This window comes from Diabrotica undecimpunctata, chromosome 1 (genome assembly GCF_040954645.1).
Source record: "Diabrotica undecimpunctata isolate CICGRU chromosome 1, icDiaUnde3, whole genome shotgun sequence".
Classification (NCBI taxonomy): domain Eukaryota; kingdom Metazoa; phylum Arthropoda; class Insecta; order Coleoptera; family Chrysomelidae; genus Diabrotica; species Diabrotica undecimpunctata.
This window is the reverse complement of record NC_092803.1, coordinates 164125879-164153735: the sequence shown is the minus strand read 5'-3', so window position 1 is coordinate 164153735 and position 27857 is coordinate 164125879. Positions and strand designations below refer to the sequence as shown.

The 27857-nt window shown below is 31.6% G+C and overlaps 1 protein-coding gene across 4 annotated transcripts in view; it reads left to right on the top strand.

Annotated features, from left to right (window-relative positions):
- The first annotated feature begins 2327 nt into the window (after window positions 1–2327).
- LOC140432484 (probable multidrug resistance-associated protein lethal(2)03659) overlaps window positions 2328–27857 on the top strand; it is a 49819-nt gene continuing 24289 nt past the window's right edge. For all 4 annotated transcript variants that reach the window (XM_072520401.1, XM_072520400.1, XM_072520398.1 and 1 more), the window contains exons 1-6: window positions 2328–2512; window positions 13289–13534; window positions 14127–14330; window positions 19079–19305; window positions 23244–23400; window positions 27021–27608. In XM_072520401.1, coding sequence (XP_072376502.1) covers window positions 2436–2512; window positions 13289–13534; window positions 14127–14330; window positions 19079–19305; window positions 23244–23400; window positions 27021–27608 — 1499 coding nt within the window. In that variant the 5' untranslated portion in view covers window positions 2328–2435. The remainder of the gene's footprint in view (window positions 2513–13288; window positions 13535–14126; window positions 14331–19078; window positions 19306–23243; window positions 23401–27020; window positions 27609–27857) is intronic.

The window sequence follows — 27857 nt, the reverse complement described above, 5'->3', positions numbered from 1 at the left end:
CACAAAATACGACGTCAAATATAATTGTATAACATGTCATAAATAATACTAGATGTATAAATATATTTTGGAATTAATTTCACATATTAAGTCGCATTTTCTTTTATCCATTGTTTTTAGATATATTCTAAAAACAATGGATATGGAACATATAAATGTTCCTTGGAATTATTATTTTCGGTACTGTAAAATTGGCGATCAAATTTTTATTTTCTACCACATATTTAAAATTTGAACGAAAATACTTCAATTAATGGACTAGAGGTTGATGCCTATTAGCAAACATATTTTATTATTTACTTGTTAAAGAAAAATATTTAACCTAGAATTTTGATATAATTATAAAAAAACTACCGAAGTCCATTGAACGTAAATATCTACCAATAATTTACAATTGTTTAAACTTTAATTGTTTGTTCTCAATATTTAAATGGGCAGGAAACATTAACATTTCTTTTCTATATAGTTGCAAATCAGGTAATGGTAACTTTACAAGCAAGAAGACATAACAGATCTAAAAAACTACCGTCCTATCAGTTTGCTCTCGCATATATACAAACTTTTCACAAAAATTATCAAAAAAACACTGAACGCTAAGTTAGACTTCTATCAACCTAGAGGACAAGCCTGATTTAGATCCATTGAAACCATTGGCACTGATATTCGTAGACTACAAGGAAGCATTCGATACCTTAAACCAGCAATGTTAAAAGCATCGATAGAATTCCAAATATACCATCGCTACACTAAAATATTCAAATATATCTACCAAAATGCCACAGCTAGGGTAAGACTAGCTGAACAAGAAACAAATAAATTATGTATACAGCGAGGAGTATGGCAAGGAGACACCGTCTCTCCAAAGCTATTCACAACGCTTTTAGAACATACTTGTAAAAAGACAGATCTGAAGGAGCATGTTATCAATATAAATGAAGAGAAGCTCAGTCACTTTAGGTTCGCAGATGAAATATTCCTTATAGCCGATCGTATGGATGATGCAATAATACTACAATAATACTATTGAACAAATTATACGACGCTTCGTTGAAAGTCGCAGGGTTGGTGGAAGGGATATTGTGCAGATTGCATCGTGTAAGTATTGAGGACATAAAATTCGGTTGAGCAGCGATAATCAGACATGTAAGCTCTCACGTTGCATAGAATTAGTCTGAGTAGCGTCTGGTAAATTAAACTATGAATTTAAATTTCACTTATGGAGCAGAAACATTAACAAAAAGGTAGTGAAAAAGATTCGCGTGACTAAAAGGGCTATGGAGCGCTAGATGTTGGGTGTCTCTCTGAGAGACCGAATACCAAACGAAGAAATACATCTAAGAACAAAAACAACATATGCCATCAAAAAAATCACAGTACTAAAATGGAATTGAGCAGGATACGTCTCCAGATTATCAGACAATCGATGGGCAAAACGAATTGTCGGATTGTCGAAACGAATATTTTAGGAGGAAGTTTAGGTATGTGTGACTACAAATTGCTCTTCCGTTGCGAATTCCACGTGCTGATCTCTCTGTTCGTTTCGCTTCCTGAGACTCAAAGGTTCTAAGTTCTTGGAAAGTTTTCTTAAGGTAATCTTTTAATCGCTGTAGAATTCTTCTACTATAAGCTTATGGTGAAGTAAAAATCTTCTAATGTTAAATGGTATATACTCAAAACATTTATTAAAAAATGAAATTTTCCAAACGGATTACAATTTCATCAGAACGTTTTCGATGTTATCAGACCATATCCAGTAAAAATATAGTTAGCAATTGAACTAACCTGTCTAATTAGCTTTGGATTGCATTTTAAATATGTTAGAAATTAAAATTAAAACGACATAAAGTCGATGTTAATAGAGCTAACTTAATGAGAACATACTGACTGGAGTTGGCTGGGATCTTCGGGAGTGCAGCGAACATGTACTTACAGTTACAGGTCATGCTTACCTTGCATGCAATGGTCGTGCAATTCTTCAGCTACTTGTAATCACATAATATAATTTTGGACAATCCTCTGTATAAAATGTTTGCATTTATGTCAGTTTTAGACAAATTTCTATGATGATTATAATAAAATAACGGACTGAGGCACTTATAAAATAAAAAATAATATTCAAAATAATAGTATAATTATTAACGTTCCTTTATACATAGCGTACCATACCAGATAACTGTAAATAAAATTGTGTACGATAGAAAGATAGTATCGACTTATACAGACAGTAAACTTAACACAATGATAATTGCATATATTTACATTTTTTTTAAATCTCAACTAAATATTTGTTTTTATCTCCACATTCCTTTATTTATTCAGAACTTAAAGGTGGTGTTACTTCTTTATTAAAAGAATAATGTGCTATACCCTTGTGACATGATATCATCTACACAAGTAAGAATGCTCATATTCTACAAACAGATGCAATTTTAAAAATGGACCATTGTAGAATATCAAAAAGACGAAAAAATCCTAAAGAAACTGCTAATATTTTTTCAGTCTTAACATTTGCGTAAGTTACATTTTTTGCATATACCTACTAATTTTCTTATAGAGTATAAGAACATACCGTTAATACTACTTCTTCTTTCTCGTATCTTTGAAAGTGTTTTAGATCTATGTTCAATTTTCATTTTTATCTGTCATTGCATCATATCTAAGAATTTTCTTTTATTTTTATATATGTATTAATATACATTATGGTCTTGTTGATTCTTGATATCTTATATCTTTGATGTACGTCTCCTGATTTAAATATCTGGTTCATAGCAAAGAATGCCGTATTGGCTAGGATTTTTCTTCTGCAAAGCTCTGCATGGTCAATGTCAATGGATTTGTGTTGTTGACTCCTACATAGATAAATCTGTCTACTTTTTCAAAGTTGTCAACTGTCAGGTAGGGTCGTGTTGCTCTATTCGATCCACTTTGTGCTAGAATTTCAGTTTTTTTTATGTTTATTGAAAGACCTATTTGTTAAGCATGTGATTTAAGTTCCTTAGGTATAGTATTTTTGATATAAAAATGCGTACACGTCATTTAAGATTTACGACGTCAGAACCCCACAGTGTTGCCAAAACATCAGAATAGTTAGTAACTGAGCAATTTTTAAAATGTCAACTATTTGTCAAACTACTATATTAACAGTAAATACATTTAGTTTTAAGATTACTGCAACACACTAGAAAAAGAAAACATTTTAATACAAAATTATATATTTTAAATTTTAAACTTACCTCTTTTAGAGCATTAATAGTAAAAACGTCCCGCCATTATTTCTTGTTCCAAATAATCTATCTTATATAAAAGCTTATCAGCTTTCTACAGACTATTTAGTTGTTTTAATATTAGCCCAGTCTGGTTATACAAAAATCATCGATTTCACGGCAAAATGTTTCGCAGATATCTGAAGCTTTTAAGACATAGGTGGGGTTACTAGATGACGGATAGATAAAAAGATACTCCTATTTTTACCTTGCGTTTTTTTTAAACAATTTATGGTCAGAATTTGATTTTTTATCTATAAGTTTTTTCCCTTATAATTTAAATAAACAATACTTATACCATTTTTTTTATCACGAATATCTTTATTTTCCCGTTTTTTCAATTAAAATTGAGAAATAATTTACGGAGATATTTGCAAAAAAGCAGTTTTTTGCACTAATTTATAAATTTAATTAATTTTTTAATTAACAAAAAAAAATGTTATTAATACATTTCAACATTGAGGAATTACCTTCTTTTATATTTGTGCGAAATTTCCCCCCGATAGGTTAAATAGTTTAAAAGTTATTCAATTTGTTTTTCCCTGGGACTAATTATTTAAACCATTGAACTTGCCCTATGAATGATGCTAGACACATTTAACAAATTTCATAGGATTCTTTAAGACCTATACTATCTCAGAAGGTAAATGAATATTGAGTTTTCATCGAAATTATTTACAAAATAAACGTTTGAAAAAGGGGTATGTTTTTTACTTATAAACAATTGTAATAACTTCTATATTTTTCAAGCTACAGACTTGTACGTACAACCATTAGATAGCTGGTAAAAAAACTCACATTTAACAAAAAAAAATAAACCTTCTATAAACAATAGGAACGAAGTTAGCGACAATTTTTTTGTTAATTATATCTCCATTGTTTATAAACATTAAGAAGTAAAATTTGCACAAATTTTAAATGAAAATCTAAACTTTATATTGCATTTTATAGCAATAAAATTCATCCAATTTTTCGAAACTTAAAACCTTTCGAAACGAAGTTACTTTCGAAACATCGACATAGTAAAGTAGAGGGGAAACTGTTTTAGTTCCTCGCTACAAAATTTAATATTATGGTTACGGATTTATCATTCAAAAGCTTCAACAGTTCTGTAGAAATTTCATCAGGTCAGTTTGCTTTTCCATTTTTAGCGTTTCTTATTGCGTATTCTACTTCTTCTTTCAATATGTCTATATGTCTGGACCAGTTGCATTGATTATCTGAGTTAAGTTGTCTCTATCGTCTTCAAATAATTCATTCAGGTATTCTGTCCATCTTTTTATTTTATTCTCTAGATCTACAATAAGATTTCCATCTGTGTCTTTAAGTTTACCTATTTGGCATTTCTTTATGCTTACTGTTATCTCTTTTACTTTTTTGTGCATATTGAACGCATCGTACTTTTTCTCATAGGTTTCCATTTCTTCACATTGTTCTTTAATCCACTCCTCTTTAGCATCTTTTATTCTCTTTTTTATGTGTTTATTTATTTCTTTGTATTTGTCTGGGTAATTATTCATCTTTCTTCTTTGTTCCATCAAGTCTAGTATATCTTGTGTCATCCACCCCTTATTCTTTGTTGTTGTTTTTGTAAGATGTTTCTTTCCTGCTGTTTGTATAGCTGTATTTATATACTTTAATTTTTGGTTAACGTTGTTTGTATCGTTAATTTGTTGCTGCACTAAACGGAGGTTTTCATTTATTTCTTCTTCTGTTTCTTGTCGTATATTTTTGTTTCTAAGTTTATTTAAATCTAGTGCCTTTCTATGTGGTCTTCTAATCTTTTTTGGTCTCGCCTCTATCACAGTAACTACCGGGTTATGATCTGAGCCTATATCAGCTCCTGGGTACGTCTTAGTACATTTAACAGCATTATGATACCTCCTTGCTATCATAATGTAGTCTATTTGATTTCTCACTATTTTTTCTTTGGTATGTTGTGGAGATGTCCATGTATATAACCGTCGAGGAGGTAATTTGAAAAAGGTATTTGTTATTACGAAGTCTTCACTTTGGCAAAATTGAATCAATCGATCTCCTCTGTCATTTCTGTTTCCAAGCCCATATTTTCCTACTTGTTCTCCTACCTTACCTTGACCCACCTTGGCATTAAGATCGCCCATTAATATGTTAATGTATGGAAAGACTGAATTAATAAGTGAAGACAAACAACCTGCAACAAAAAGGTTCAGACCTGACAGTGAAGTTGAATAAATGAACCAAATTTTAACTTTTAAACCAATGTATGTAAAGAAAATAAAAAAAGTAAAGTTTAATAAACATTGTAAAATTTATAAGGCAAGTGATGAAAAAATCGACTTATTTTATCAAAGCAGTAAGGCGATTAGATTAATATTGTATATCATATTTGTAAGAAAAATAGAATAAAAATCAATATTGTTAATTATAAAAATACAAACAATTATAATTAATATAAGGAATATAATAATATAATGTGTAAAAAATTACCTGAAATTTAATTTATAAAATATATAAGTAAGTATTTAGGGTGAATTTCAAATGGACTCAATTTTTCCGAGTTTTCCCATATTTTCCGGCCAGTGAAAACTATGTAGTTATTCATATTTCGACGAGCTACCCCAGAATAAAAAAAAGAGGCTTGCAGCTGCAAAGGAAGCCGACATAATGTAAATTTTTCCTACGTGTTGCAATTTGAAGTTCCGATGCCGAAAAAAAAACGGAGCTGAAATAGATATCATCTCCACTTTCCTATGTCGATCTTTCGAAAGTACCGTCGTTTTGAAAAATTAAATAAATTTTATAGCTATAAGTTTCAATATAAAGTTTAGATTTTCATTCAAAATTTGTGCAAATTTTACTTCTTAATGTTTATAAAAAATGGAGATATGATTTTTTTAAAAATAGTCACTTACTTCGTTCCTATTGGTCATAGAAGGTTTTTTATTGTTTAATGTGAGTTTTTTTACCAACTATCCAATGGTTGTACATACAAGTCTGTAGCTTGAAAAATATAGAAGTTATTACAATTATTGTTTATAAGTAAAAAACATACCCCTTTTTCAAACGTTTATTTTGTAAATAATTTCGATGAAAACTCAATATGCATTTAACTTCTGAGATACTCTAAGTCTTAAACAATCCTATGAAATTTGCTGAATTTGTCTAGCATCATGAATAGGGCAAGCTCAATAGTTTAAATAATTAGCCTCAGGGATAAACAAATTAAATAACTTATAAAATATTTGACTGATCGGGGGAAATTTCACACAAATCTAAAAGATGGTAATTTCTTGATGTTTAAATGTATTAAAACCATTTTATTTTGTTAATAAAAAAATTAATAAAATTTATAAATTAGTGCAAAAAAACTGCTTTTTTGCAAATAGCTCTGTAAATGATTTATCAATTTTAATTAAAAAAACGGGAAAATAAAGATATTCATAAAAAATGACATAAATATTGTTTATTTAAAATATAAGGGAAAAAATTTATAAACAAAAAATCAAATTGTGACCATAAATTATTGCTTAAAAAAAACGCAAGGTAAAACAAGGAGTATCTTTTCATCTATTCATCATCTAGTATCCCCCACCTATGTCTTAAAAGCTTCAGATATCTGCGAAACATTTTTCCACCTTTTTTTAACCAGACTGGGCTATACAGCACAATCACAATACACAACAATAATTAGTTTTTAAAGCTATTAATCTAAATTTAATATATATTTATAAATACAATTTATTAATATATAATATATTATGATCAAATTGTGTTAGAAATCCAAAAATAAACAAAATTCTTACTCTAAAAAAGCAGCTTTTATTTCATAAAATTTATATTATTAATAATAATAAATGTTTTTGGTTATTTAATCAATATAATTCTAAAATTCCCAATATAATGATGATTACATTTTTCTGATTATTATACCATATTGACGCCTATGAAAGATCGAGCAGTTCCGTATGGGTTTCGTATTATTAGCTGTCTTAGGAAAATTTGAACTCTAAGGTTGACGTTCTGGAAATTTTAAATATATGTGACGTCACTTTATATAAATTGTGAAGTGCACGCATTTTTATATGAAAAATACTATATACGTATTATCATCTCTTGCTTTGGTTTTGCTCACAATAATTATGTCATCTGTATATGCCCAGTGAAACTGATTTTTTGATAAGTGTGTTGTGTCTACCTTGTGATGTTCTTCTAACTACGTATTTCAGTGCTAAAGTAAACAATGTTGGTGCTAGTCCATCACCCTGTTTTAATGCTTGTGTTATTTGAAATGGGTCTGTCTAATTCCCAGGCTTTTCTTAAAACCTGCTTAACCGTAAATAGTTGGTCAATGGCTCTTTGCCTAATTCCTGGCTGATATTCTCCAAAGAACTTCTCTTCGAGAGGTTGTAGTCTATGGTTAAGTATACTGGTAAATATTCTTTGCATAATTCCTGCCTAATATTCTCCGATGATCTTCTTTTCGAGGGGTTGTAGTCTGTGGTTAAGTATATTGGTAATTATTATAACACAGCTAGAAGATTCTCCTATATTCGCCCCTTTTATAAATTGGGCAAATAATACTCTTATTTCACATTTTCTCTCTCATTTCCACTTCTGCAAAGTCTAGCCAAAGAGCTATTGTACTGATAGTAGCATAAATTCCTATATGAAACAATGACCTGTCTCTTGTGCGTAAATTTCCCGCCCTCAAACCAAGCAGGGTGGAATGGGTGGAAAGGGTGGATAGCAGAAACCCGTGGACAGCACACATATCTAACGAACGCGTGCTAGAGACCGTGCACAAAGAGCGAGCATTGATTAACATCATCAAAATGAGAAAGGTCCAATAATTCGGTCATATAATGAGAGGACCTAAATATCGCTTACTCCGGTTAATCATTCAGGGCAAAATCGAAGGAAAACGTTGGGTCGGAAGAAAACAACTGTCCTGGCTGCGTAACATTAGACAATGGACAGGTCGAACGGTCGAGGAACTGTTTCATCTAGCTGCCGACCGAGAATCATTTCATCAGCTTGTCAATATGACGACAACCAACGCTTGAATACAAGCACGGCACACAAAGAAGAAGAAGAAACCAAGCAATTTCAGAATATCAGAAGAATCGATAAGACCATTTAAAACATTATATAGTAATGTGTGATCAGTCATGACCCTTAACCTAAACAGTGGAAGAAGATGTAAGATATTGTTAAGATCTTGACTTCGCAAACTCAATTTCCAAGGACAAACTTCCAGAAACCTTTTCTGCATTCCTTCCAAAGAATCGATGTGGTATTGGAAAGTAACCAAACAGTTGAGGCATAAGATAGGATACTATGTACCAGATTTAAATAAATAATCTTATAGGCCATTACTGAAAATTTGCTTAAGTTCCTTGTCACAAATCCTATGTTACTTAGAGCCCGAACTGTAATATCTCCTATGTGTGCAACAAAATTTAATGATGATTCAAATATAACATGAAGATCTCAAATTTCACTCTCTCTACTTAAAATATTTAAATGTATCTGATAATCAAACTCAAAGCATGGCCTAGACTAAGAAAAGGTTATCTTGAAACATTTATTTAAATTCAACGATAATGTATTAGAAGCAGACCTTCTATTTATTGAGTTTATGTCTTCCTGAAGTTTAAAGCATTTGGCTAGACTGGTTATCTCCATATAAAGTTTAAAGTCATCAGCAAAGAGTAACAATTTCTAATGCTTAAGTATTAAAGCTATATCATAAATGAATAGGTTGAATAGTAAAGGCTCCAAATCAGATGACAAAAGATTTTATCTTCACATATTGAACTCGTTTACTCAAATAACTAACAACCCATTTAAGTCAGAAGGATGGAAGTCCGTATAGCTGAAGTTTATGAAGTAAAAGATCATCATTCATCCTATCAAAGTTGTTGGCCAATTAAAAGAGAATTACAATACCAAGTCAACTGTTTGCACAGAAGGAACTCAAACAACTTAGAACTTAGGGATGAAAGACAGCGTAAGCACAGGTCGGTAATTCTTCATATACTCTCTGCATCCTTTTTTTTTAATTAAAGCTATCCTTCTACATTAATAAAAAACCTGCAATTTCAATGAAAGGGTGAATAAAAAACAACGATACAAATTTCAAGCTTGAAAATAAAGATGTGTTTTTCCTCTATTTTTGGATTCAATTATAATTTGACTTTGGTAAGTTACGTTCCAAAGAAAAAATAAAACTGTCATTCTTCTTAGATTAATGCACCATGTTCAATCTGTAGATATTTAGAGTCCAGCAAAGAAGACTGAAAATATTTATTTTATTTGCAAAGCGAGTCTGAAAAAATTTTATGCCATAACGTAGAAATATTTGCTTACGCACCCTAGGGTTGCAAGTAATTAGTAAACTAAAATTAGTAATTAAGATATCCAATAAGTTTATATTTGTATTATAAGCATTCTTCTTCTTATGACGCCATCTTCTTTCGAAGGTTGGCGATCCAAATGGCAATTGTAGGTCTGGAAACTGCTGCACGAAAGATTTCTGCGGATGAGCGGTCGAACCATCTCCTCAGGTCTTTCAGCCACGAGTTCTGGCGTCTTCCTACTGATCTTTTACCCTGTACTTTTCCTTCCAATATAACTTGAAGTAATCCATATCTTTCGCCTCTCAAAACATGACCCAAGTATTGCATTTTCCTCTCTTTGATTATTCTTAGTAATTCTTTTTGTTTACACATGCGACGAAGTACCTCAACATTAGTAACTCTTTGTACCCATGGAATTCTCAACGTTCGTCTGTATATATATCTCAAATGCATCTATTCTTTTTTCTATTTCAGAGTCCATTGTCCAACTTTCACAGCCATACAGTAAGACAGAAAAAACGTAACATCTGATCATTCGGATTCTAAGCTGTAGACTAAGGTCTGATGGTCTGATCTTATATTATACGCATAAACATATATAATACAAGATAGAATGATCGTTGGAATACCAGTCCTATTCCCCAGTGCGACAGAGAAAATTGATGCAAAACAGTCCCTGCATCTCTGTCTAATGTACCGGGTTTATCGACCACGTGAGTTTCTTATTGGTCATTTAGGTCACGTGGTCTATAATCCTGGTGAATTAAAAAAAAGTGAAGAAACTGCTTTGCGCCAGTTTTTCTATCCACTTCTATTGGAGAATCTAGAAGTTGCATTCCACAATATATCTACACATATAAGCAAAAATCTTTGGAGGAGATTTGGTTAATGAACTGTCCCTTCTTTTATTTAATAATATTTTATATTATTTTATACTAATATGCTTTTAATTAATCTTTTTAATATTAATTATTAGTTTTAAGTATTAAGTATTAGTTATACCCTTATACCACTTAGTGTGATAAGGGTTTTTGAATATATATATATATATATATATATATATATATATATATATATATATATATATATATATATATATATACACTCAAAAATGTTTTGCATAATGTAATATTTTCAAAATTATCCACCAAATCTGGTTAAATCTATTTTTTTTAACAAAATACTTTATTATATATATAAAATTGTATGTTTTGAAAAAAACAATAAACAAAATTTAAAGGATTAACAATTTATTAATATTATTTATAATATATATTATAAATATATTTTTTTAAATTTGTACAGATATAGGAACTAATACTTAATATGCCATATTTCCACCCCTTGCATCAATGCAAGACGATGTCCCATTGTTTCTTATAAGTGTATTAATGTAGTTCTGGTCCATGGTGCCCCATTCTTCAATCGCTGCTATTCTAAGGTCTTGTAGTGTCCTTGGGGCTGGCTGCCGGGACTGAATTTTTCTTTTGAGCATATCCCATCCGTCCTCAATTCGATTGAGGTTAGGTGAGCAAGGTGCCCGTTGTAATCTGACGATATCTTCTGTCTCTAAAAAATCTGCCACATATCTTGTAAGGGAGGGAGGCGCATTGTCGTCCATAAAAATAAATTCTGGACCAACGGCTCTTCGCCACAAGCGTACAACAGGTCTAAGAATGGAATCAATATAAATTTGTCCATTCATGTTACCAACAATAGGAATTAAAGGAGTTTTATTATTTAGCATGATGCCGCCCCAAAACATTATGGAGCCACCTTGATATGGGAATCTTTGGACAGCTTGGTTAAGTCTATCCTGTCGATTTGGGTTCCTCCAAATCCTAATTCGGGGATTATCTGACAAAAGGCTAATTTTGGTTTCATCAGAAAATAACACGTTTCCCCATCTGTTGTCATGCCATTGTAAATGTTCATTGGCCCATTCCAGTCGAGTCCTTTTCTGCTCTAACGTAAGCTTTGGTACAACCAATGGTCTTCTTGTAAATAAATTCGCCGAATGCAACCCGTTTTTAATAGTCCGATCGCAAATTAGAATATTATGAGCTTGCTGGAGCTCTTTTCTAATAGCTGGGGAAGTCAAGAGGGGTTTTTCCGGGAAGTTAACGTTAAAAAGCGTTCGTGGACATTGGTAGTAATTCTGGGTCTTCCGCTTTTTAGACGATCGCTAACAGAATTCGTCTCTCGATATTTTTTCACAATCCGAGACACATCACTCTGATTAACTCCAACCCGGACAGCAACGTCGACTTGTGTGTGGCCTTCCTCAATCAAAGTAACGATTCTCGCTCTGTTGAACTCAGATATCACTTGTCTATTCATATTGTTCACTCCAAAGTGAATAAAACGCAAACCAATTTTTACAAATATCGGTTTTCGAAAACTGATGAACGCGATATGAATACTGAGAATCTTTGGAAATACTATTTCTATAGAAAATCGACAATTTGTCTTTAATTTTGTTATATTGATTAATTTTAATTTAGACAACATATTTCTCTTCGACATTTGTAATTTTATTGACAGTTATCATATTTATTATCATATTTATTATCAATAAAAAAATATAAAAATTGAAATTTTAATAATAAATTGTAACCAAAGCAAATCTTGCCTAAAGCTTTACAAGACTTTTAAAATTATACTTATGGCTTCATGTGGTTGACAGAATAACTTGCTGGTGGCTTCTGATAATCGCTGGATGGATGGAAGCTGAATGAGTAGCTTTCAGCTTGGTGAAGATGTCGGGATCGAGCCCGTTGTAGTTTTAGGCCACTTTAGTTCTGCATATCTGCTGTGCTGCTGCAATTGTCATCCCTCTGTATGGTGCACCATGAGATTTTTAGAACCTCATGGATGAATGAATTACCCGACAAGGGGAAACAGGAAAAATTTATTTTAGACCAAAAAACTAAAATATTAAATATTGAGTTAGCTACTGGATATGTTTTAAAATATTTTCTTACCATATAAAGTTTGAAAGTAATTACAATATCGAATAGAAAATAGCAAATTGGCAAGGATGAAATGAATACAATTATTATTAAATAAATTAGTTAAGTTATATTAAAGATACTAATTGCATATGGGACGAACTATAAGGTTAAAAGAAACATATGCGGTGCAGATTATGCATGTAAAGTTAAATTATAAAAAGACACTAGATATGGTTAAATATTAAATATAACTTACCCCAAAATAAAGATTTAATATATAAATGAATTTGCACTTCAAGCATGCTTTTCTATACATGAATGGCTACTTCCATTTCTTCAGGATTGAAGTGACATTGCAGAGCAGAATTACCAACTGACAGATATACTTTGTCTACTGAAGTAGAGCATAGAAATTTTATGTTTCACGGCATAGAACGAAATGAGGTCTGAATAAAGGAATTAAAATATTAAGTAAAAATTAAAATTGGAAATTAGATTATGACAGAATATTTAGTAAATAAAAAGTTGAATGAAGAGTTTTAGTATAAAAATAGTAAAATGAAAGATAAAGTTAATAGATGAATAAAATCGAAATAAATTTAAATAAAATAATTATTTAAAGAAAAATAACAAACATGTGACGTTTATGACATTAGCAACTTTTTATCTTTCACTTGTACTCAAAATTTGTTGAACGAAATATTATAGAAACGTTTCCTTTTTGTTTTAGATATATAGGTGGTATCTACAAGCAAGCTTTTAAAAAAGATTTAGAAGATGAAGACCTTTACGAAGTACCAAAATCTTGCAATTCGGGAAGATGCGGAGATAAACTGGAGAAAATTTGGGTAATTGAGAAAGAGAAAAGTAACAAAGCAGACAAACATATTATAGTTCCAAGAGTGTTATGGAAGCGATGGGGTAAAAAGTATTTAGTTTTAGGAATCCTTGATTTCGTTGTTACCACTACTAGCAGGTATAACTAAAATTTATTAATAATTAATATTTAGTACACTCCATTCGCTTAGTTAGGGCATATTTTGACAGTATTTTTGTCGGAAACCTACAACACAACAATTCCTACTTCTCAGTATTAATAGCTCAAGTATCCTACTATTGCAGACTTCTTTCTTTAAAAACGAAGAATGATTCTAAATAGTGGAAGTGTATACTAAACCCATCAAGTTTTGGGTAGTATATATTTAAAAAATATATTTTAGTTGTTATAATTTAACATAACTATTTATTATATGGTGCAGATAAATAAATATTGATTGTCGGTAATTCGCAAAGTTCTATTTCATTTACCATTTAGTTTGTTTACTATTAATATTGACTATAAGTACGTGTGTTTGGTTGTATAGTAATTTCCAGCCACTTCTAGTCTGTCAAAAAGTAACTAACTTCGCAAAACAATAATTACTAAATTCACTAGACAGTTCAGACTGAGGATAGCGAACCGAGTATAACACGTCATAATACTTTTTTTTGTAATTTTTAAACTCACCATATTTAATAAGATGTAGTAGCATGAATTAAAAATCAAGTAGCTTTTTACTTTGTTTTAGTATAATCCAACCATACGCGATTAGCAATCTCATTGCCTACTTTAAAACAGGCCAGAAGAGCATCTCAAAAAATGACGCTTATTTCTATGCTTCCTTAGTACTACTACAAAACATTGTACGAATGGTATACAGGCATAACTTTACTCTATATTTTCAAACGTTCGGCATAGAAGTAAAGACTGCGTTTTCTTCATTACTTTATAGGTTAGTATTAATTAGAAATTAGATTATCTCGAGAACTAAAGGTAACCGAATCATTAAAATTGGAATGTAGTGGTTTTGAAGAGTGAACTGATTAATGAAGATATTTTTATCTATTTGCTACCTCCGGTTATACCAACAGTTACTTGTAACTTCTTTTTTTTTTAATTGCAAATATTTTTTTTAAATTGGCATAAAACTGGCATCCTAAATTTTCGTCTAATTTTTCTTTTCAGATGAGACATCCTGTATATTATTCATTATTTTAGAAGATTACGATTCTCACTATCGATCTGTATTAGTATTTCCTCTACCTATCTCTTGTAGTTTTCAAATAAATTAACTTCACACATGGGGAGATGCAGTTATAGTCAGTCCTAGGTTGAGAAAAAATCCAATATATGCAGAATCCTTTGGTAAGGATAGTTTACGTTGTTACTAGCAACAACGCAATCAGAGTGGCACAGTTGGCAATGACAAATAAACTCAGAGTACTTAGTACGTGTTTTCCCCACAAAAATATTCATGATGAATATTTGAAAAATTTGAATATTTTGAAAAATATTCATGATGAAGAAACCTGGATGATACCTGGTACTAATAAATTTAATCAAACTGATTATATATTAATATCTAAGCGATGTGCAACTTCCGTAACAGATATTAGATCTTACAGAGGCACAAATTGCGATTCGGATCATTTCTTGGTCATTTCGAAGGTAAAACAAAGAATATTAATAATAAGAAAAGAGGAAGGTGTCAAACAAAGAAAATGTTAAAAATCATAAAAATAATCAGTACCAACAATCAGTAAAACAAAGAATATTAATAATAAGAAAAGAGGAAGGTGTCAAACAAAGAAAATGTTAAAAATCAAAAATAATCAGTACCAACAATAAATAAAGCTAATTTTAAATGAAAGATGAGAGGAAAATTACATCAAAGACGAATGGAATATCTTTCAAACGACAATTATCAATATAGCAAGGGAAACAAAAGAAACGAGAAATGTTTTGACCAAAATTGCCAACAAGTAATAAATAGCAAAAATGTGGCTAGGTAGAAATGTCTAAAAAGGAATTCCCGATGAATTAGAAGACATTTAAAGAACTAAGAAAGGATGCAAGGAGAATATTTAGAAAGAAAAAGAGAGAAGAGCTAAATACAAAAATACGACACGTTAATGAATATAATAACAGAAGAGAAACTAGGAAATTTTACAAGAAAACCAAGCGATACACTAAAGGATACATGACAACAGTGTGCAAGAACAAAAACGGGGAAATTATCAGCGAGAAAAAGGAACTAATGAAAAGGTGAAAGGAGTATTTTCAAGAGCTCTTAAACCCAGAAAAAGAACACAACCAAAAAGGAGAAATTATTCATCACACAGTAGAATAACTAGCGCCTGGCAGAGATGGAATAACTACAGCACATATAAAGAATGGTAAACATGTGCTATGGAAGCGTATCCATAAACTAATCTGCTGCATATTTACACTAGAAGTCATCCCAGACGATTGGAAAGTAGAAATCATATTTCCTATGTACAAGGGGAAGAAATTATTTATATTTATATTTTATTTCCTATGTACAGCCTTCAATTATTTTTGGAAGAAATAATTGGTGAATACCAATGTGGTTTCAGACCAAAGTGGTCAACTATAGACCAAATACATATGTTAAGAGGTATACATGAAAAATGTGCTGAACATAACATACCAATTTATAACTTATATATTGATTTCAAGCAGGCGTTTGATGGAGTTGATGGACAAAAAATGTTAAAACAACTATCCACGTTAGGAATACCGAAAACGTTAGATAAACTTATACAAATGACTTTCGAGGATTCAAACGCCATGGTCAGAATAGATGGAGATATGATAGAGGCATCTGATATTGAAAATGGAGTTAGGCAAGGTGATGCCTTATTAACAACACTTTTTAATCTAACTTTGGAAGCTATTATCAGAACACTAGATATGAACGGCTGTATTAATATAAAATCCACTCAAATGGATAACCCTTAATGGAAGGGTATTAAGTGAAAAAACTCTAGATTTGAAACGAGAAGCCGCTGTATTTGGTCTGAATATAAATGGAAGCCAAACCAAATATATGGAGTGCGCAACGTCGAATTGACATGAGAACCTGAAGGTAGACAACCATACCTACGAATATGCCTCCACCCTTACACAAGGAAAGAGAGAGGACAGGTAACTTCATTTAATAAATCTTCGAAAAGTGAAGCCAGTTTCGATGTGACCGCCATGTTGTGTGACACTGCACGTTCCCATTACTACTTCACGCAGAGTTATTAGATTTACTGATGTTTCAGTAGATCTATTGATTTCAACTTCAATTTACTGATTTACTGAAACACTATATCAATCTACTAAAAAATATGTAATGATAAAATCATGTTTGTGATCATTACGTCAGTCTTTAATTATAAATTTTAAAAAATCTATTTATTGATATATATATATATATATATATATATATATATATATATATATATATATATATATATATATATATATATATATATATTCTCAATCTACTAAAGAAATAAAATATGACCTGGCAACTTTTTTGGTGTCGGTTGGTGCCAATTTGGGCTTCAGTCAATTTCATACGATTACGCGTCCCATCTCTTTCCTTGTCTAAGCCTCCACCTTTTCCCAACTAGGGTCAATAATAAATAACTGGTACAACGTCAGTCAAGAAATATATACTTCTTATATAACTTTTCTTCATTCTTGTCTTTTAATTTTTTAACCGTGTTTGACTACAATCAGGTCTCTGTATTCTTAAACTTCTGTCCTGAGGTTTTTTTAAGTATTGGAATAGAAGAATCTCTAATAATATTGTCCATATTCCTCCAAATTTTATTAGGACTTTCTTTTATGTTACAGTTCATTTTTCTACTGAATAGACCTTGTATCATATTTCTAAACTTCTACCACCTAACTTTTTGTGGCATTTTACGATATTTTGGTTTTGTTTTGCTTTTTACTTCAATATGCAATATATCAATGTTCAAGCAATTATGTTGTTGGCGTAAAGTCTCACAACTAACTATTTAGCTGTAATTTAACTACTAATAAAGTTGTTTTTCATGTTTTAAAAAAAATGTGTTAACAATTGCCTTATCTACTGCTGTTGCTACTTCCAGCGTATCATCTCCAGCTTAATTTCTAATTCCAATGCCTGCTCCTCCGTGTTTATATCCTCTCTTATCTTGAGCTACATGTACATTAAAATTACATTCTATTATGACATTTTCCTTTGAATATCAAACAGTATGTCTCCTAATTAACCATAAAAAGCTATACTTTCATTCTTACCTAGACTGACTTAAAGAGTATACACGCATAAAACATTACTGTGCTGTGGGAACCCCAGGATGAGAATTTCAAAATAAACATTTAAAAGAAGACGTCTGGGTGGAAATCGGAAAAAGTATGGACATATCGGGACAAATATGCAAAGATAAAATGAAAAGTCTGCTTTCGGGATTTCGAAGAGAGAAATCAAAATAAAAAAAGCAGTGAGACTGGGAAAGGTAGGTAACTGGAGCAATATTAAGTGGTATAAAATAAAACACAGCAGGCGAGCAAAAACGAGGGGAGCTTCTACAGTAAAGATTCGTTGAAAAGTGTGGAGCGCACGAGAAGGAGGCGGTTTCATGTAGAGGAGCGCATGTCGTATCCATTGAAGCAGTTGTAAAAGCGCGGAGTGACTGAACATAGTGGATACCCACCTTAATACGACACATAGATACAACTTCCTGCAGCTTATAAAGGTGGGTATCCACTATGTTCGCAAACTTAACACGCTCTCCACGTTCCTGCAACTGCTTCAATGGATACGAAGTGCGCTCCACAGTTTTCAACGAACCTTTGAGTATGCCGTCACCATTAGTTGCTAGTGCAATATATATTTTATTTCATTATCTTCTCGAATACTATAGAAGCCCTCCTTAGTTTTGCTCGTCAGTTGGGTTTTATTTTATACCATATAATAATGCAGTTATCTACCTTTCCCAGTTCTACTATGTTTTTTATTTGATTTCTCTTTACGAAATCCCGAAAGCAGAATGTTTATTTTATCTTTGCATATTTACTCCAATATGTCCATACTTCTTTCGATTTCCACTCAGCCGTCTTCTTTTAAATTTTTATTTTTGAAATTCTCATCCTGGGAATCCCACAGCATAGTATAGTTTTGATATGACCCGATTAGAGTTAAACATTTATCTTCCGACCACTATATTTATCCTCTTCTTGATATATTGCTTGCGTCTATGAACAGACTGAGCTCGCCTTTATGTTCGCCCAATTTACCGCTACCTTTTGTATCTCTGAGCATGGAGCGCGTACCGTTGCAGACTCCAGGAGCGCGAATATATCCATTATATGGAGCAGTTACAGGAGCGCGGAGCAAAAGAAGTTCGCGAACATAGTGGTTATCCAGCTTATAGAGGATGAGATCGAAAGTAGATGCGGGAAAGGGCGCAGGTAGTGTTCCTGGCTTAAGCACATACGGTACTGGACATGCTTGAGTTTAAATGATTTGTTCAGGAACACCTAAAACAAAGAAAAATCTTCCGAAATTCTTGCTGATTTTTAATAGGAAAAGGCACTCGAAGAAGAAGAAAAATAGTTTTGTAATATCAAATTCGATAAAACAAATTAACTGTCTAGTTTAATATACAGTATATATTACTTTTTATTATTTTTTAGAAAAGCTTTAAGACTAACTCCAGCAGCTCTGTCAGAAATTTCGTTAGGAAACATAGTTACTTTAATAACTAAAGATGTTCAAACATTAAGAATGTCTATATGGCTTTTTAACGAAATTTGGATAGCCATCACACAAATTCTAGTAATATGTGTCCTTTTATATATGAAAATAGGATTGATTTCCTTTGCTGGAATAGGAATCTTGTTAGCCGCCATTCCTTTAGAAGGTAAGTATTCTACGTCTTTTTGAATATATTAAAATATTATGTGAATAATAAATGAAATGTTATAAAAAATTAAAATAAATAAAAATAACTATTCTTAACTAACAAAATTTTAATAATTTGCATTAACACCACGTCTCTTGGGGCCGGTTTCACCAACAACAAATAAATCACTGAATAGTTAATCGTCGAATAAAATTTATTAGTAGAATAAATTTTATTCCGTTTCAATAACTATTTGTAATCCACAATTAGTTATTCGTCGAATAAGTTCAAAGTGTAATGATTTTCCACAGACTGTACTCGTTGACACCTCTCTTGGCCTCCACCTCTTAGGTGCTTGGCCAAGCGCATCGCACTATTTTTCAATCAATTTCCTTATAAAGACAGAAGGCATATCACTGCAGTAATTAGAATGAGAACAGGACATTGTTCCACTCCCGTTCATTTATTCCGCATAGGTATTCAGGACAACCCATACTGTCAATGTGGTCAAATTGGATCTCTGAATCATGTTATCCTAGAGTGTCCAATCAACGTTTCTCCAAGTTTTGACCTCTACAAAGAATTGGTTAAAACAAAACTACAAACTCCTATAGAGATTTGCTCTCTCCTATCCAATCTTAATTCTCAAAGACTAAATTTGTTGATTACTTTTCTTAATCTAGCCAAAATCAATCTATAATATATTTCTATCTTATCTACTATAACATAACCTTACAAATTTCAAATATCAAAAAGAAAAGATTATGTAGAAAAAGACTGGCTGCTACACCCAAGCGAGAAAAGTTTTATCCTGTGTTGAATTGCCTTTCCTATACTAACTGTCTGGCCCAAGAAGAAGAAGTTTCAACATAGTTTTATATGGGGATACTCGATTGTCTAGAGCAAGTTGAGAATATCCCCCCTGAATTAGCTGGGCAAATTATCCCCTGGGATATTACCCAATAAAGGAAGAAGAAGAAGAAGAAGAATCATATACATAACCTATAATATTTGATATTGGTTGATTAATTTGTCAAAATAATAATAATTGTCAATGTCAATACATAATTTATATAAAAAAATCTGTTTGTTGTGATTGTAAATTATTGTGAATCTGAAACTTGAGAAAATGGACAAAAAACCCGAGAGCACCAAAAATTATTTAGAGAAAGAAATGAAGAACTTTGATAATCTAAACCTAGTTTTAAAGTCCACATAATCAAATTCAGCAAAAGGGTTTCTTCTTTGCAGCTGCAAGCGTGGTCTTCTCCTTCGCTGCTCATTTCCGTCATCAGAGGATGATGATGAAGAAGATAATAATCTAAAATAAATATTTATGTATACAAAATTCAAATTGTGTGATATAATTACGTTTACCTGCAATACATTGTTGATAATTTCAAGTTAAACTAATAAATTTTCTTTATTATTGATATTTAAAGTGAGGTTAGCTGTCAACTTATTCGAAGAATAAATATTTATTTCTCCGATATTGGACTAATAACTTATTTGGAGTTTATTCATAGAATAAGTCTTATTTGACGTTGGTGAAACGCAGATATGTCAGTTTTATTGGTCGAATAACTTTATTCATTGAATAGACTGCTATTTGTCGTTGGTGAAACCGGCCCTTAATGAGCTAAACTATTTTTTTGGCAATTAGGTACATCAGATATTTTTGCTTAAACTGTTTAAATTCTCCTAACCCAACTAATAAATTTCTGAAAAACTGGTGGTTGATTTCTCTGTGGGTACATTACCAGGGTGGTACTTTTTGGGTATTCCAATCAATTAGATGTTAGAAGAAAATGAAAAATGGCGCATAATTACGGGATAACTTTTTAAATATGTCTAAATAATCGAATACAATTAGAGTCTTCTGTCTACTGTTGACTAAAACTTTCTTGTTTTACTGCTCTAGGGGTCTCTCAATCTTATAAATGCTTTACGAGCTAGACCAAGTTTATTATAAAACAGTGACCGATTGGACATGCTCTACCTACATGAATAATAAAATTGTAAACGCTTTGTTAGATAAATCAAAACCTGAAAACTATAGAGGAATTGCAGTTACTAGAAGTATTAGCAAAATATATGGGAAAATAATAAAAAATCGAATAGAAGAAGAATACCAAGATATGGAAGCCAGAGAACAGGCTGGTTTTCGTGCAGGTCGATCTACAATAGACCATGTCTTCTCTATTACTCAAATAATTGAAAAGATAGTTGCTCGTAGACAAGAAGTCCACCTGACGTTCGTAGAACTTAGGAAAGCGTATGATAGTGTCCCGCTTGATAAATTATGGGAGGCACTGGGGAAAACAAATATAAATATAGAATTGATTAAAGCAGTGAAAACGTTGTACTACCAAAAAACAACAAGAATTAAAACAGGAAATCTGATAACACCGGGATTCAAAGTGACTAAAGGACTAAGATAAGGATGCTGTATATCCCCAACATTATTCAAAATATTCCTCGAAGTAGCACTCAACAAATGGAAGAAAAAGTGTAGGAATATGGGCATACCACTAATGGACTTAACTTTGTACACTCTGTGTTTTGCGGATGACCAGTTCATCATCACACAGGACTCTGAAGATCTTAGTTACATGATGCGAAAACTATTAGAAGAGTTTACAAAGTGGGGTTTGGAAGTGAATATGGAAAAAACTGAGTACATGAGTATCGGAGGAGATCAACATAACCTTCTCGTAGAGGAAAATCAAGAGATTAAACTATGTGACGACTACAAATACCTAGGAGTAAAGATCACTCAGGACGGAAAATTAGATGCTGCCATTAAGGAACGAAATACACAGGGAAGGAAAGGCATAGCCTTACTGAACAGCATACTGTGGGTTAAAAACATCTTCAAGGAAAATAAAAGAAGAATATATAACACCATAATAAAAAGTATCACAACATATGGATGCGAAGTGTGGCCCCTAAAAGACAAAACAGAGAAAATGCTTAGAGCAATAGAAATGGACTTCTGGCGCCGCTCGGTGGGTATTTCCAGACGCGACAGAATAACAAACGAGAGAGTCTGAGAAATCATGGGGGTTACACATAATATTGTTGATGAAATCAAAACGACACAACTCAGATGGTACGGACACGTAAGGAGAATGCCGGAGAATAGAATACCAAGACAAATTCTTGAATGGCAACCAAAAGGTAGGCGCGGGACCAGGATGGCCTAGAAGAAGTTGGAGAGAAGAAGTTGATAAAGAAATCAGGGAAAGAGAACTGAAGGACGATCTATGGAACGATAGAATGAGATGGAGATTGGAAATCGGAAGACGTCGAAGAACGTTGTAAACCGACATTATATATATATATATATATATATATATATATATATATATATATATATATAAACGCTTTGTTTAATAAAAATTTTTCGTATCGTATCATATCGTAAGTATCGTCTATTTTGATGAGACTTCAAACATTTTGTACATAAAATAATATTTAATATACAAATTGATTTAAAACGCTTACTTTCTTAAATGGATCACCCTATATGTTATGACATTATTAAAAATAAATGTAACTATTCTCTAAGTTTCGTGAAATAGTTCATGTACCTAAATCTAACAGTTATTGACACATTTAGCTTTTAATTTCAAGATTAGTAGACGACCAGTTTCATCCTTTACAAGTTTAGCCCATCGTCACATCACCGAATAAGTTTATTTTACTACTAAAAAAATAGATTATCAAATATAAATATTGCCAATACTAAGTCTATAATAAGTATATTTATATGATATAACTGTATTATAAATATACTAACATAATGGTACAAATAATTCAGAACTGGTCTAAAGTAACACAAGTAAGTTGTCATGCTGTTTTACAACAAAATTGGGATGTTCTGTTAAATCTTTGTTAAGGTTAAGGTCATCCATTTAAAATTAGATTATATTAAAATGTTTGTTTGTTTTTAGCTTATTTTAGCAAAATGGTAACATCTTCCAGATTACAAACCAATAAAAAGACTGACCAAAGACTTGAATTAACCCAAGAAGTGCTATCAACTATTCGAATTATTAAAATGCATACATGGGAGGAATTTTTTATGAAAAAAATTACAGATGCTAGAAGGTATTTTGTTATTCTGTCTATATATAAATATTTTTAAACTTAGCAAAACTATGAATGATAAGAAATATGACAATGAAAAAGAATCCTATGTTTAATTAAAACAAACACTCAACAGTCTGAAAGGAACCAAAGTGGAGTTATCAATGAACGAAGCAATAGATTATGATAGTTCTACCCAAAAAAGCGACATAATAATCACAAACACCATTGAATGGACATATATCTGTATACATAGAAAGGACCAGGTGATCTATTTCAAATTCAAAAATAGTGTGTGCCAAAAGAATAACCATATATCGCAGATATGCGTTCATACCACAACCTATATATCTAATAACTGGCATCAAAGTTAAACCCAAAAAGTAAAAAAATCACGAACTTAACACGAACCAAATAGAAAAACACGTAAATAACCAACTAAATAACAATGGTGTAGAAATCTGGAACACGTTTAAAGATAATTTTTAAAAAATATAGTAAAAAAATACTGGAACAACATAAAAAATTATAATGGTTATCTGACATAATCCTGGAATTGACGGAGCAAAGAAGTCAACTAAGAAACAGTAGGGAAGATGGCTAAAAAAATGGATAAAGAATACATGTATTTAAATTGAAGAGCGGGAAGACAAACATGATATGTTCAATATGTTTAAAAAAGCTAGAGGAACAGCCAGTTTGTATCATAAGAAAACCTTTCATACACTAATTGACTAAATTTGTCAAAAATAACTCGATAAATGGATAAAGGGACTCATTTTAAGCAACAAATGTCCTATAGACTATTTTATTGCAATTTTTTTTTCTTGTTTCGGATTAAGTTTCGTAAAAATTTTTATTGCTTGTAGCATAGCTCCGAAGATGGCTGTAAAGGGAAGTATTTCAAAAATACTTCCCTTTTCCATCTTTTGATTTGTCATAAGTGTGTACAAAAACATATCAGTTTTTATTTGTTAAATAACAAATAGGTCAAAAAAGTCAACCAGTATACACTATGCGTTAGCCCCAATACTGGGAAAAAGAAAACTTACACGAGAGACAAGGATTAAAATATATAACACAATGTACTCTAAGACACTCTTATGTAAGAGCTCTAAGGTTCTAACATAAGAGCAGGATAAATACCATTGAGAAGAGACCTAAGAAGGATAGTTGGAAAGAGCCAATAATGAATAAAATAGCAAAGAAAAAAATGAACTGGTTTGGGCACCTGATGAGGGTGCAACCCAACAGAAATACAAGAAGCAAAGAACATCGTAACAAGAAAAAGAGGCAGACCAAGAAAAAAAATAGATACGCATGTAGTAGAGGCAAGAAAAGTTAAAAAAAATCACTCGAAGAATTGAGAATTATGGCAGAAAATAGAAAAGAATAGAAGAGATGGGTGAATTGAAATTCTTCTTTTTCTAGTGCCGTCTCCACTAATGAAGGTTGGCTATCAATAGTTGGCAATTTCGTCTCTATCTTCTGCTTTGCTTAAGAGCGTGTGTGTGTTTAACCCGGTCCAGTTGCGAATGTTTTTCAGCCAGGACATTTGTCGTCTGCCAGGACCCCTTTTTCCTTCGATTTTACCTTTCATAACCAGCTGCAACATATCTTACTTATCATTTCTAAGTATGTGCTCTAAATATGTTGTCTTTCCCCTTTTAATGGCGGTCAAAAGTTCTCTGTCTTTTCCCATTCTGTGCAACACCATTTCGTAAAAGGAAGGGGAGAATGAATGAAAGAAATTATTTTTCACTTTTATTGGTTTTTTGAACAAAGGGGTAGTTTACACCCTTAAAAACTATAAGCACATATCAACATAGGATAGATTTTAATGTGAAGGGTAATTAGAGCTTATTTCCAAAATTTTATAAAAATTGGTCGACTGGACTAAGAGTCATCTGACGGAGCGTAAGTTTTAACTAAACTTGTAACGAAATATTTTGCCTACCACATAGGGTATTAGTATGGGAGGTTGAAAATTGGGAACAGAAATTATTGGGGTGAAGATAGGGCAAGCAAAATAAACGGAACTGTTGCGAACGGCGCTCAGGGTTTATTTGGAGTAGCTGGGTCGTGGATAAGTGAATGGCAAGGGTTTGGATTGGGGCAACTACAAAAAATGTAACAAATGAGGGTACTTACATGAGTCTCCGGGACAAGTGGACAAAACACAAGAAGGTCCTCTAGCTATTTAAAATAAGGACGCCGTTTCGAGGAAACAAAATGTAACGATTACAACAACTAGTTGTAACTATTGAAATAATTATTAGAAATGAAAAATATATCTTTTTAAATGAAACTCAAAAAAGGGGTTAGAGAGTTAGTTAAGAGAAATAAACAAAATGGTTTAAAAAAATTAAACATTTATTGTTGTCTCACCACAAACAGTTACAAATATAAATGGCACAAAAATACTATATTAATAGTAACAGAGATTTATACAAAAACAACAAAGAAACACTTACTATGTCCTATGCGTTTACAACATCCATTTACAAGTGGGAGATACTAGAAAACTACAATAAATTGTTACCGGGCTATAATCGGTGGCAGAAATAAATTATTACAAATACAGAATTATCTTTTTAGATGAAACTATGTAGAGAGGTTAACCTTCTTTAAAAACAAAACAAAACTTATGTCAAAAAAATAATAAAGTTAGCTGCCATATGTCAACATTAAATTTTAAAACAGAGAACAAATAAAATGACAGTACAATATTAATTATTACAATTTAAATTGTTATGAAAGCAAATTATTATTAAAAAATGTCCATCTTCACTTTAAAAATTCAAACAAAAAAGTTACCTGAGTTTCACTAAAATGCACTTGAGTTGTAAACTGGACTCCACTGTACTTAGAATTTCTGGTAGAACTGGGTTTACACTTTCTGCCACACTAACGAATTCATCTCCATACTACGAACAGTTATTCTAAAACGGCTTCTTAGGGACATACAAATTTGAGGTTGAAATTGGGGCAATGGAACACAAACTTTAGACTCTGCTTCTTAAAAAACAGGAAAATGGAACATGTGGATATCTTTCAAAACCTCACTTTAACTGTAACTATTACCTGCCACAATACACTACATATTTTACATGAAAAGGGACGAAAAACAGGAAAACATTACAAATTTTACGTGAAATTTGAACAAACGCTGAAACAGAGTGCTCTTGACAACGCCTCAGCGAGAGTGTCGCGATTATCTTTCCGGCAAAACCTTCTCAGAGATACAAATGGATGTTTATTTGAAACTCAGAATATTAAGCGGCTTTGATCAAAGAAAATGCCGAAAAAATACACACCTGTGAAACATGAACAAACTTTTAAAATGTGTCTATTATCGACCTCATCGAAGCAAAAAGGAATTGAAAGAATACTCCGTGTTTTAATACGTACGATAGGAAATTAAATACACTAAAAATATTATTTGGCGTTTTAATACATATACGAGGGGATTTCAATATATACCAAGGAATTTACAAATGCTACAAACTATATCGTGATTTTATTTTTTATTAATTTCTATTAGTATTATTCCCTTTCTATTTTTTATCATGTTTTAATCCATTAATTATAATTCTTATTATATTTATTAACTTTATATAAAACCAATATATTTTTTTTAGAAAAGAAATTTCAAAGCTATTGAAAACTTTGATTTTAAAAACATTCATTGTATTAACGGGAGGAATATTTTCAAGATTAGGATTTTACCTTCTTCTCATGGCGTGTATTTGGTCAAGTGTTTCAACAGACACTGCTGTTATTTTCTATGCTATGTCCAACTACAAAGATCTTAGTCACTGGCTAGGTCATGCGCTACCACACACTTTTGGCATGGCGGGCGAGTTTCTTTCGGCATATAAAAGAATAATTAAGGCGTTAGAAGCTGAAGAGTTTGAAACTGAAATTCGGGAACAAGATACACAAATTAACAATACTTTTATTAAAATGAATGAAGTTACAGTAGTATTGAAAGAAGAGACACTACTTAATAAGGTTAATTTTGAAATTACGTCCGGTTTAACTTTGGTAACTGGAGAAGTCGGTGCTGGTAAAAGTTCCATATTAAAAGCTATTTTACATGATTTGCCAATAACAGCTGGATCGTTGAAGATAAATGGAAAAATTTCTTTTGCTTCGCAAGATCCTTGGTTGTTTCCCTCATCTATAAAACAGAATATTTTGTTTGGACAAGAATATAATGATGCGAGGTAAGTGAGTTTTGTGATTGGTTATTAGTTACCAAAAATAATAAAAAAATAGATTATAAATAAAATATTTATAAAGTTTGTTTAGCAGTAAATGGTTGACTTCAATAAGTATCGACTATAAACATCCTGGGTTAGCCGATAATAGTATAAAAGGCCCGGTTTCAGGTAAAATTTAAATATGTTTCCTTGTAAAATTTGTTAATCTTCATTTCTTAATGTTGATTTAATTACCTACAATCCAAACTCATT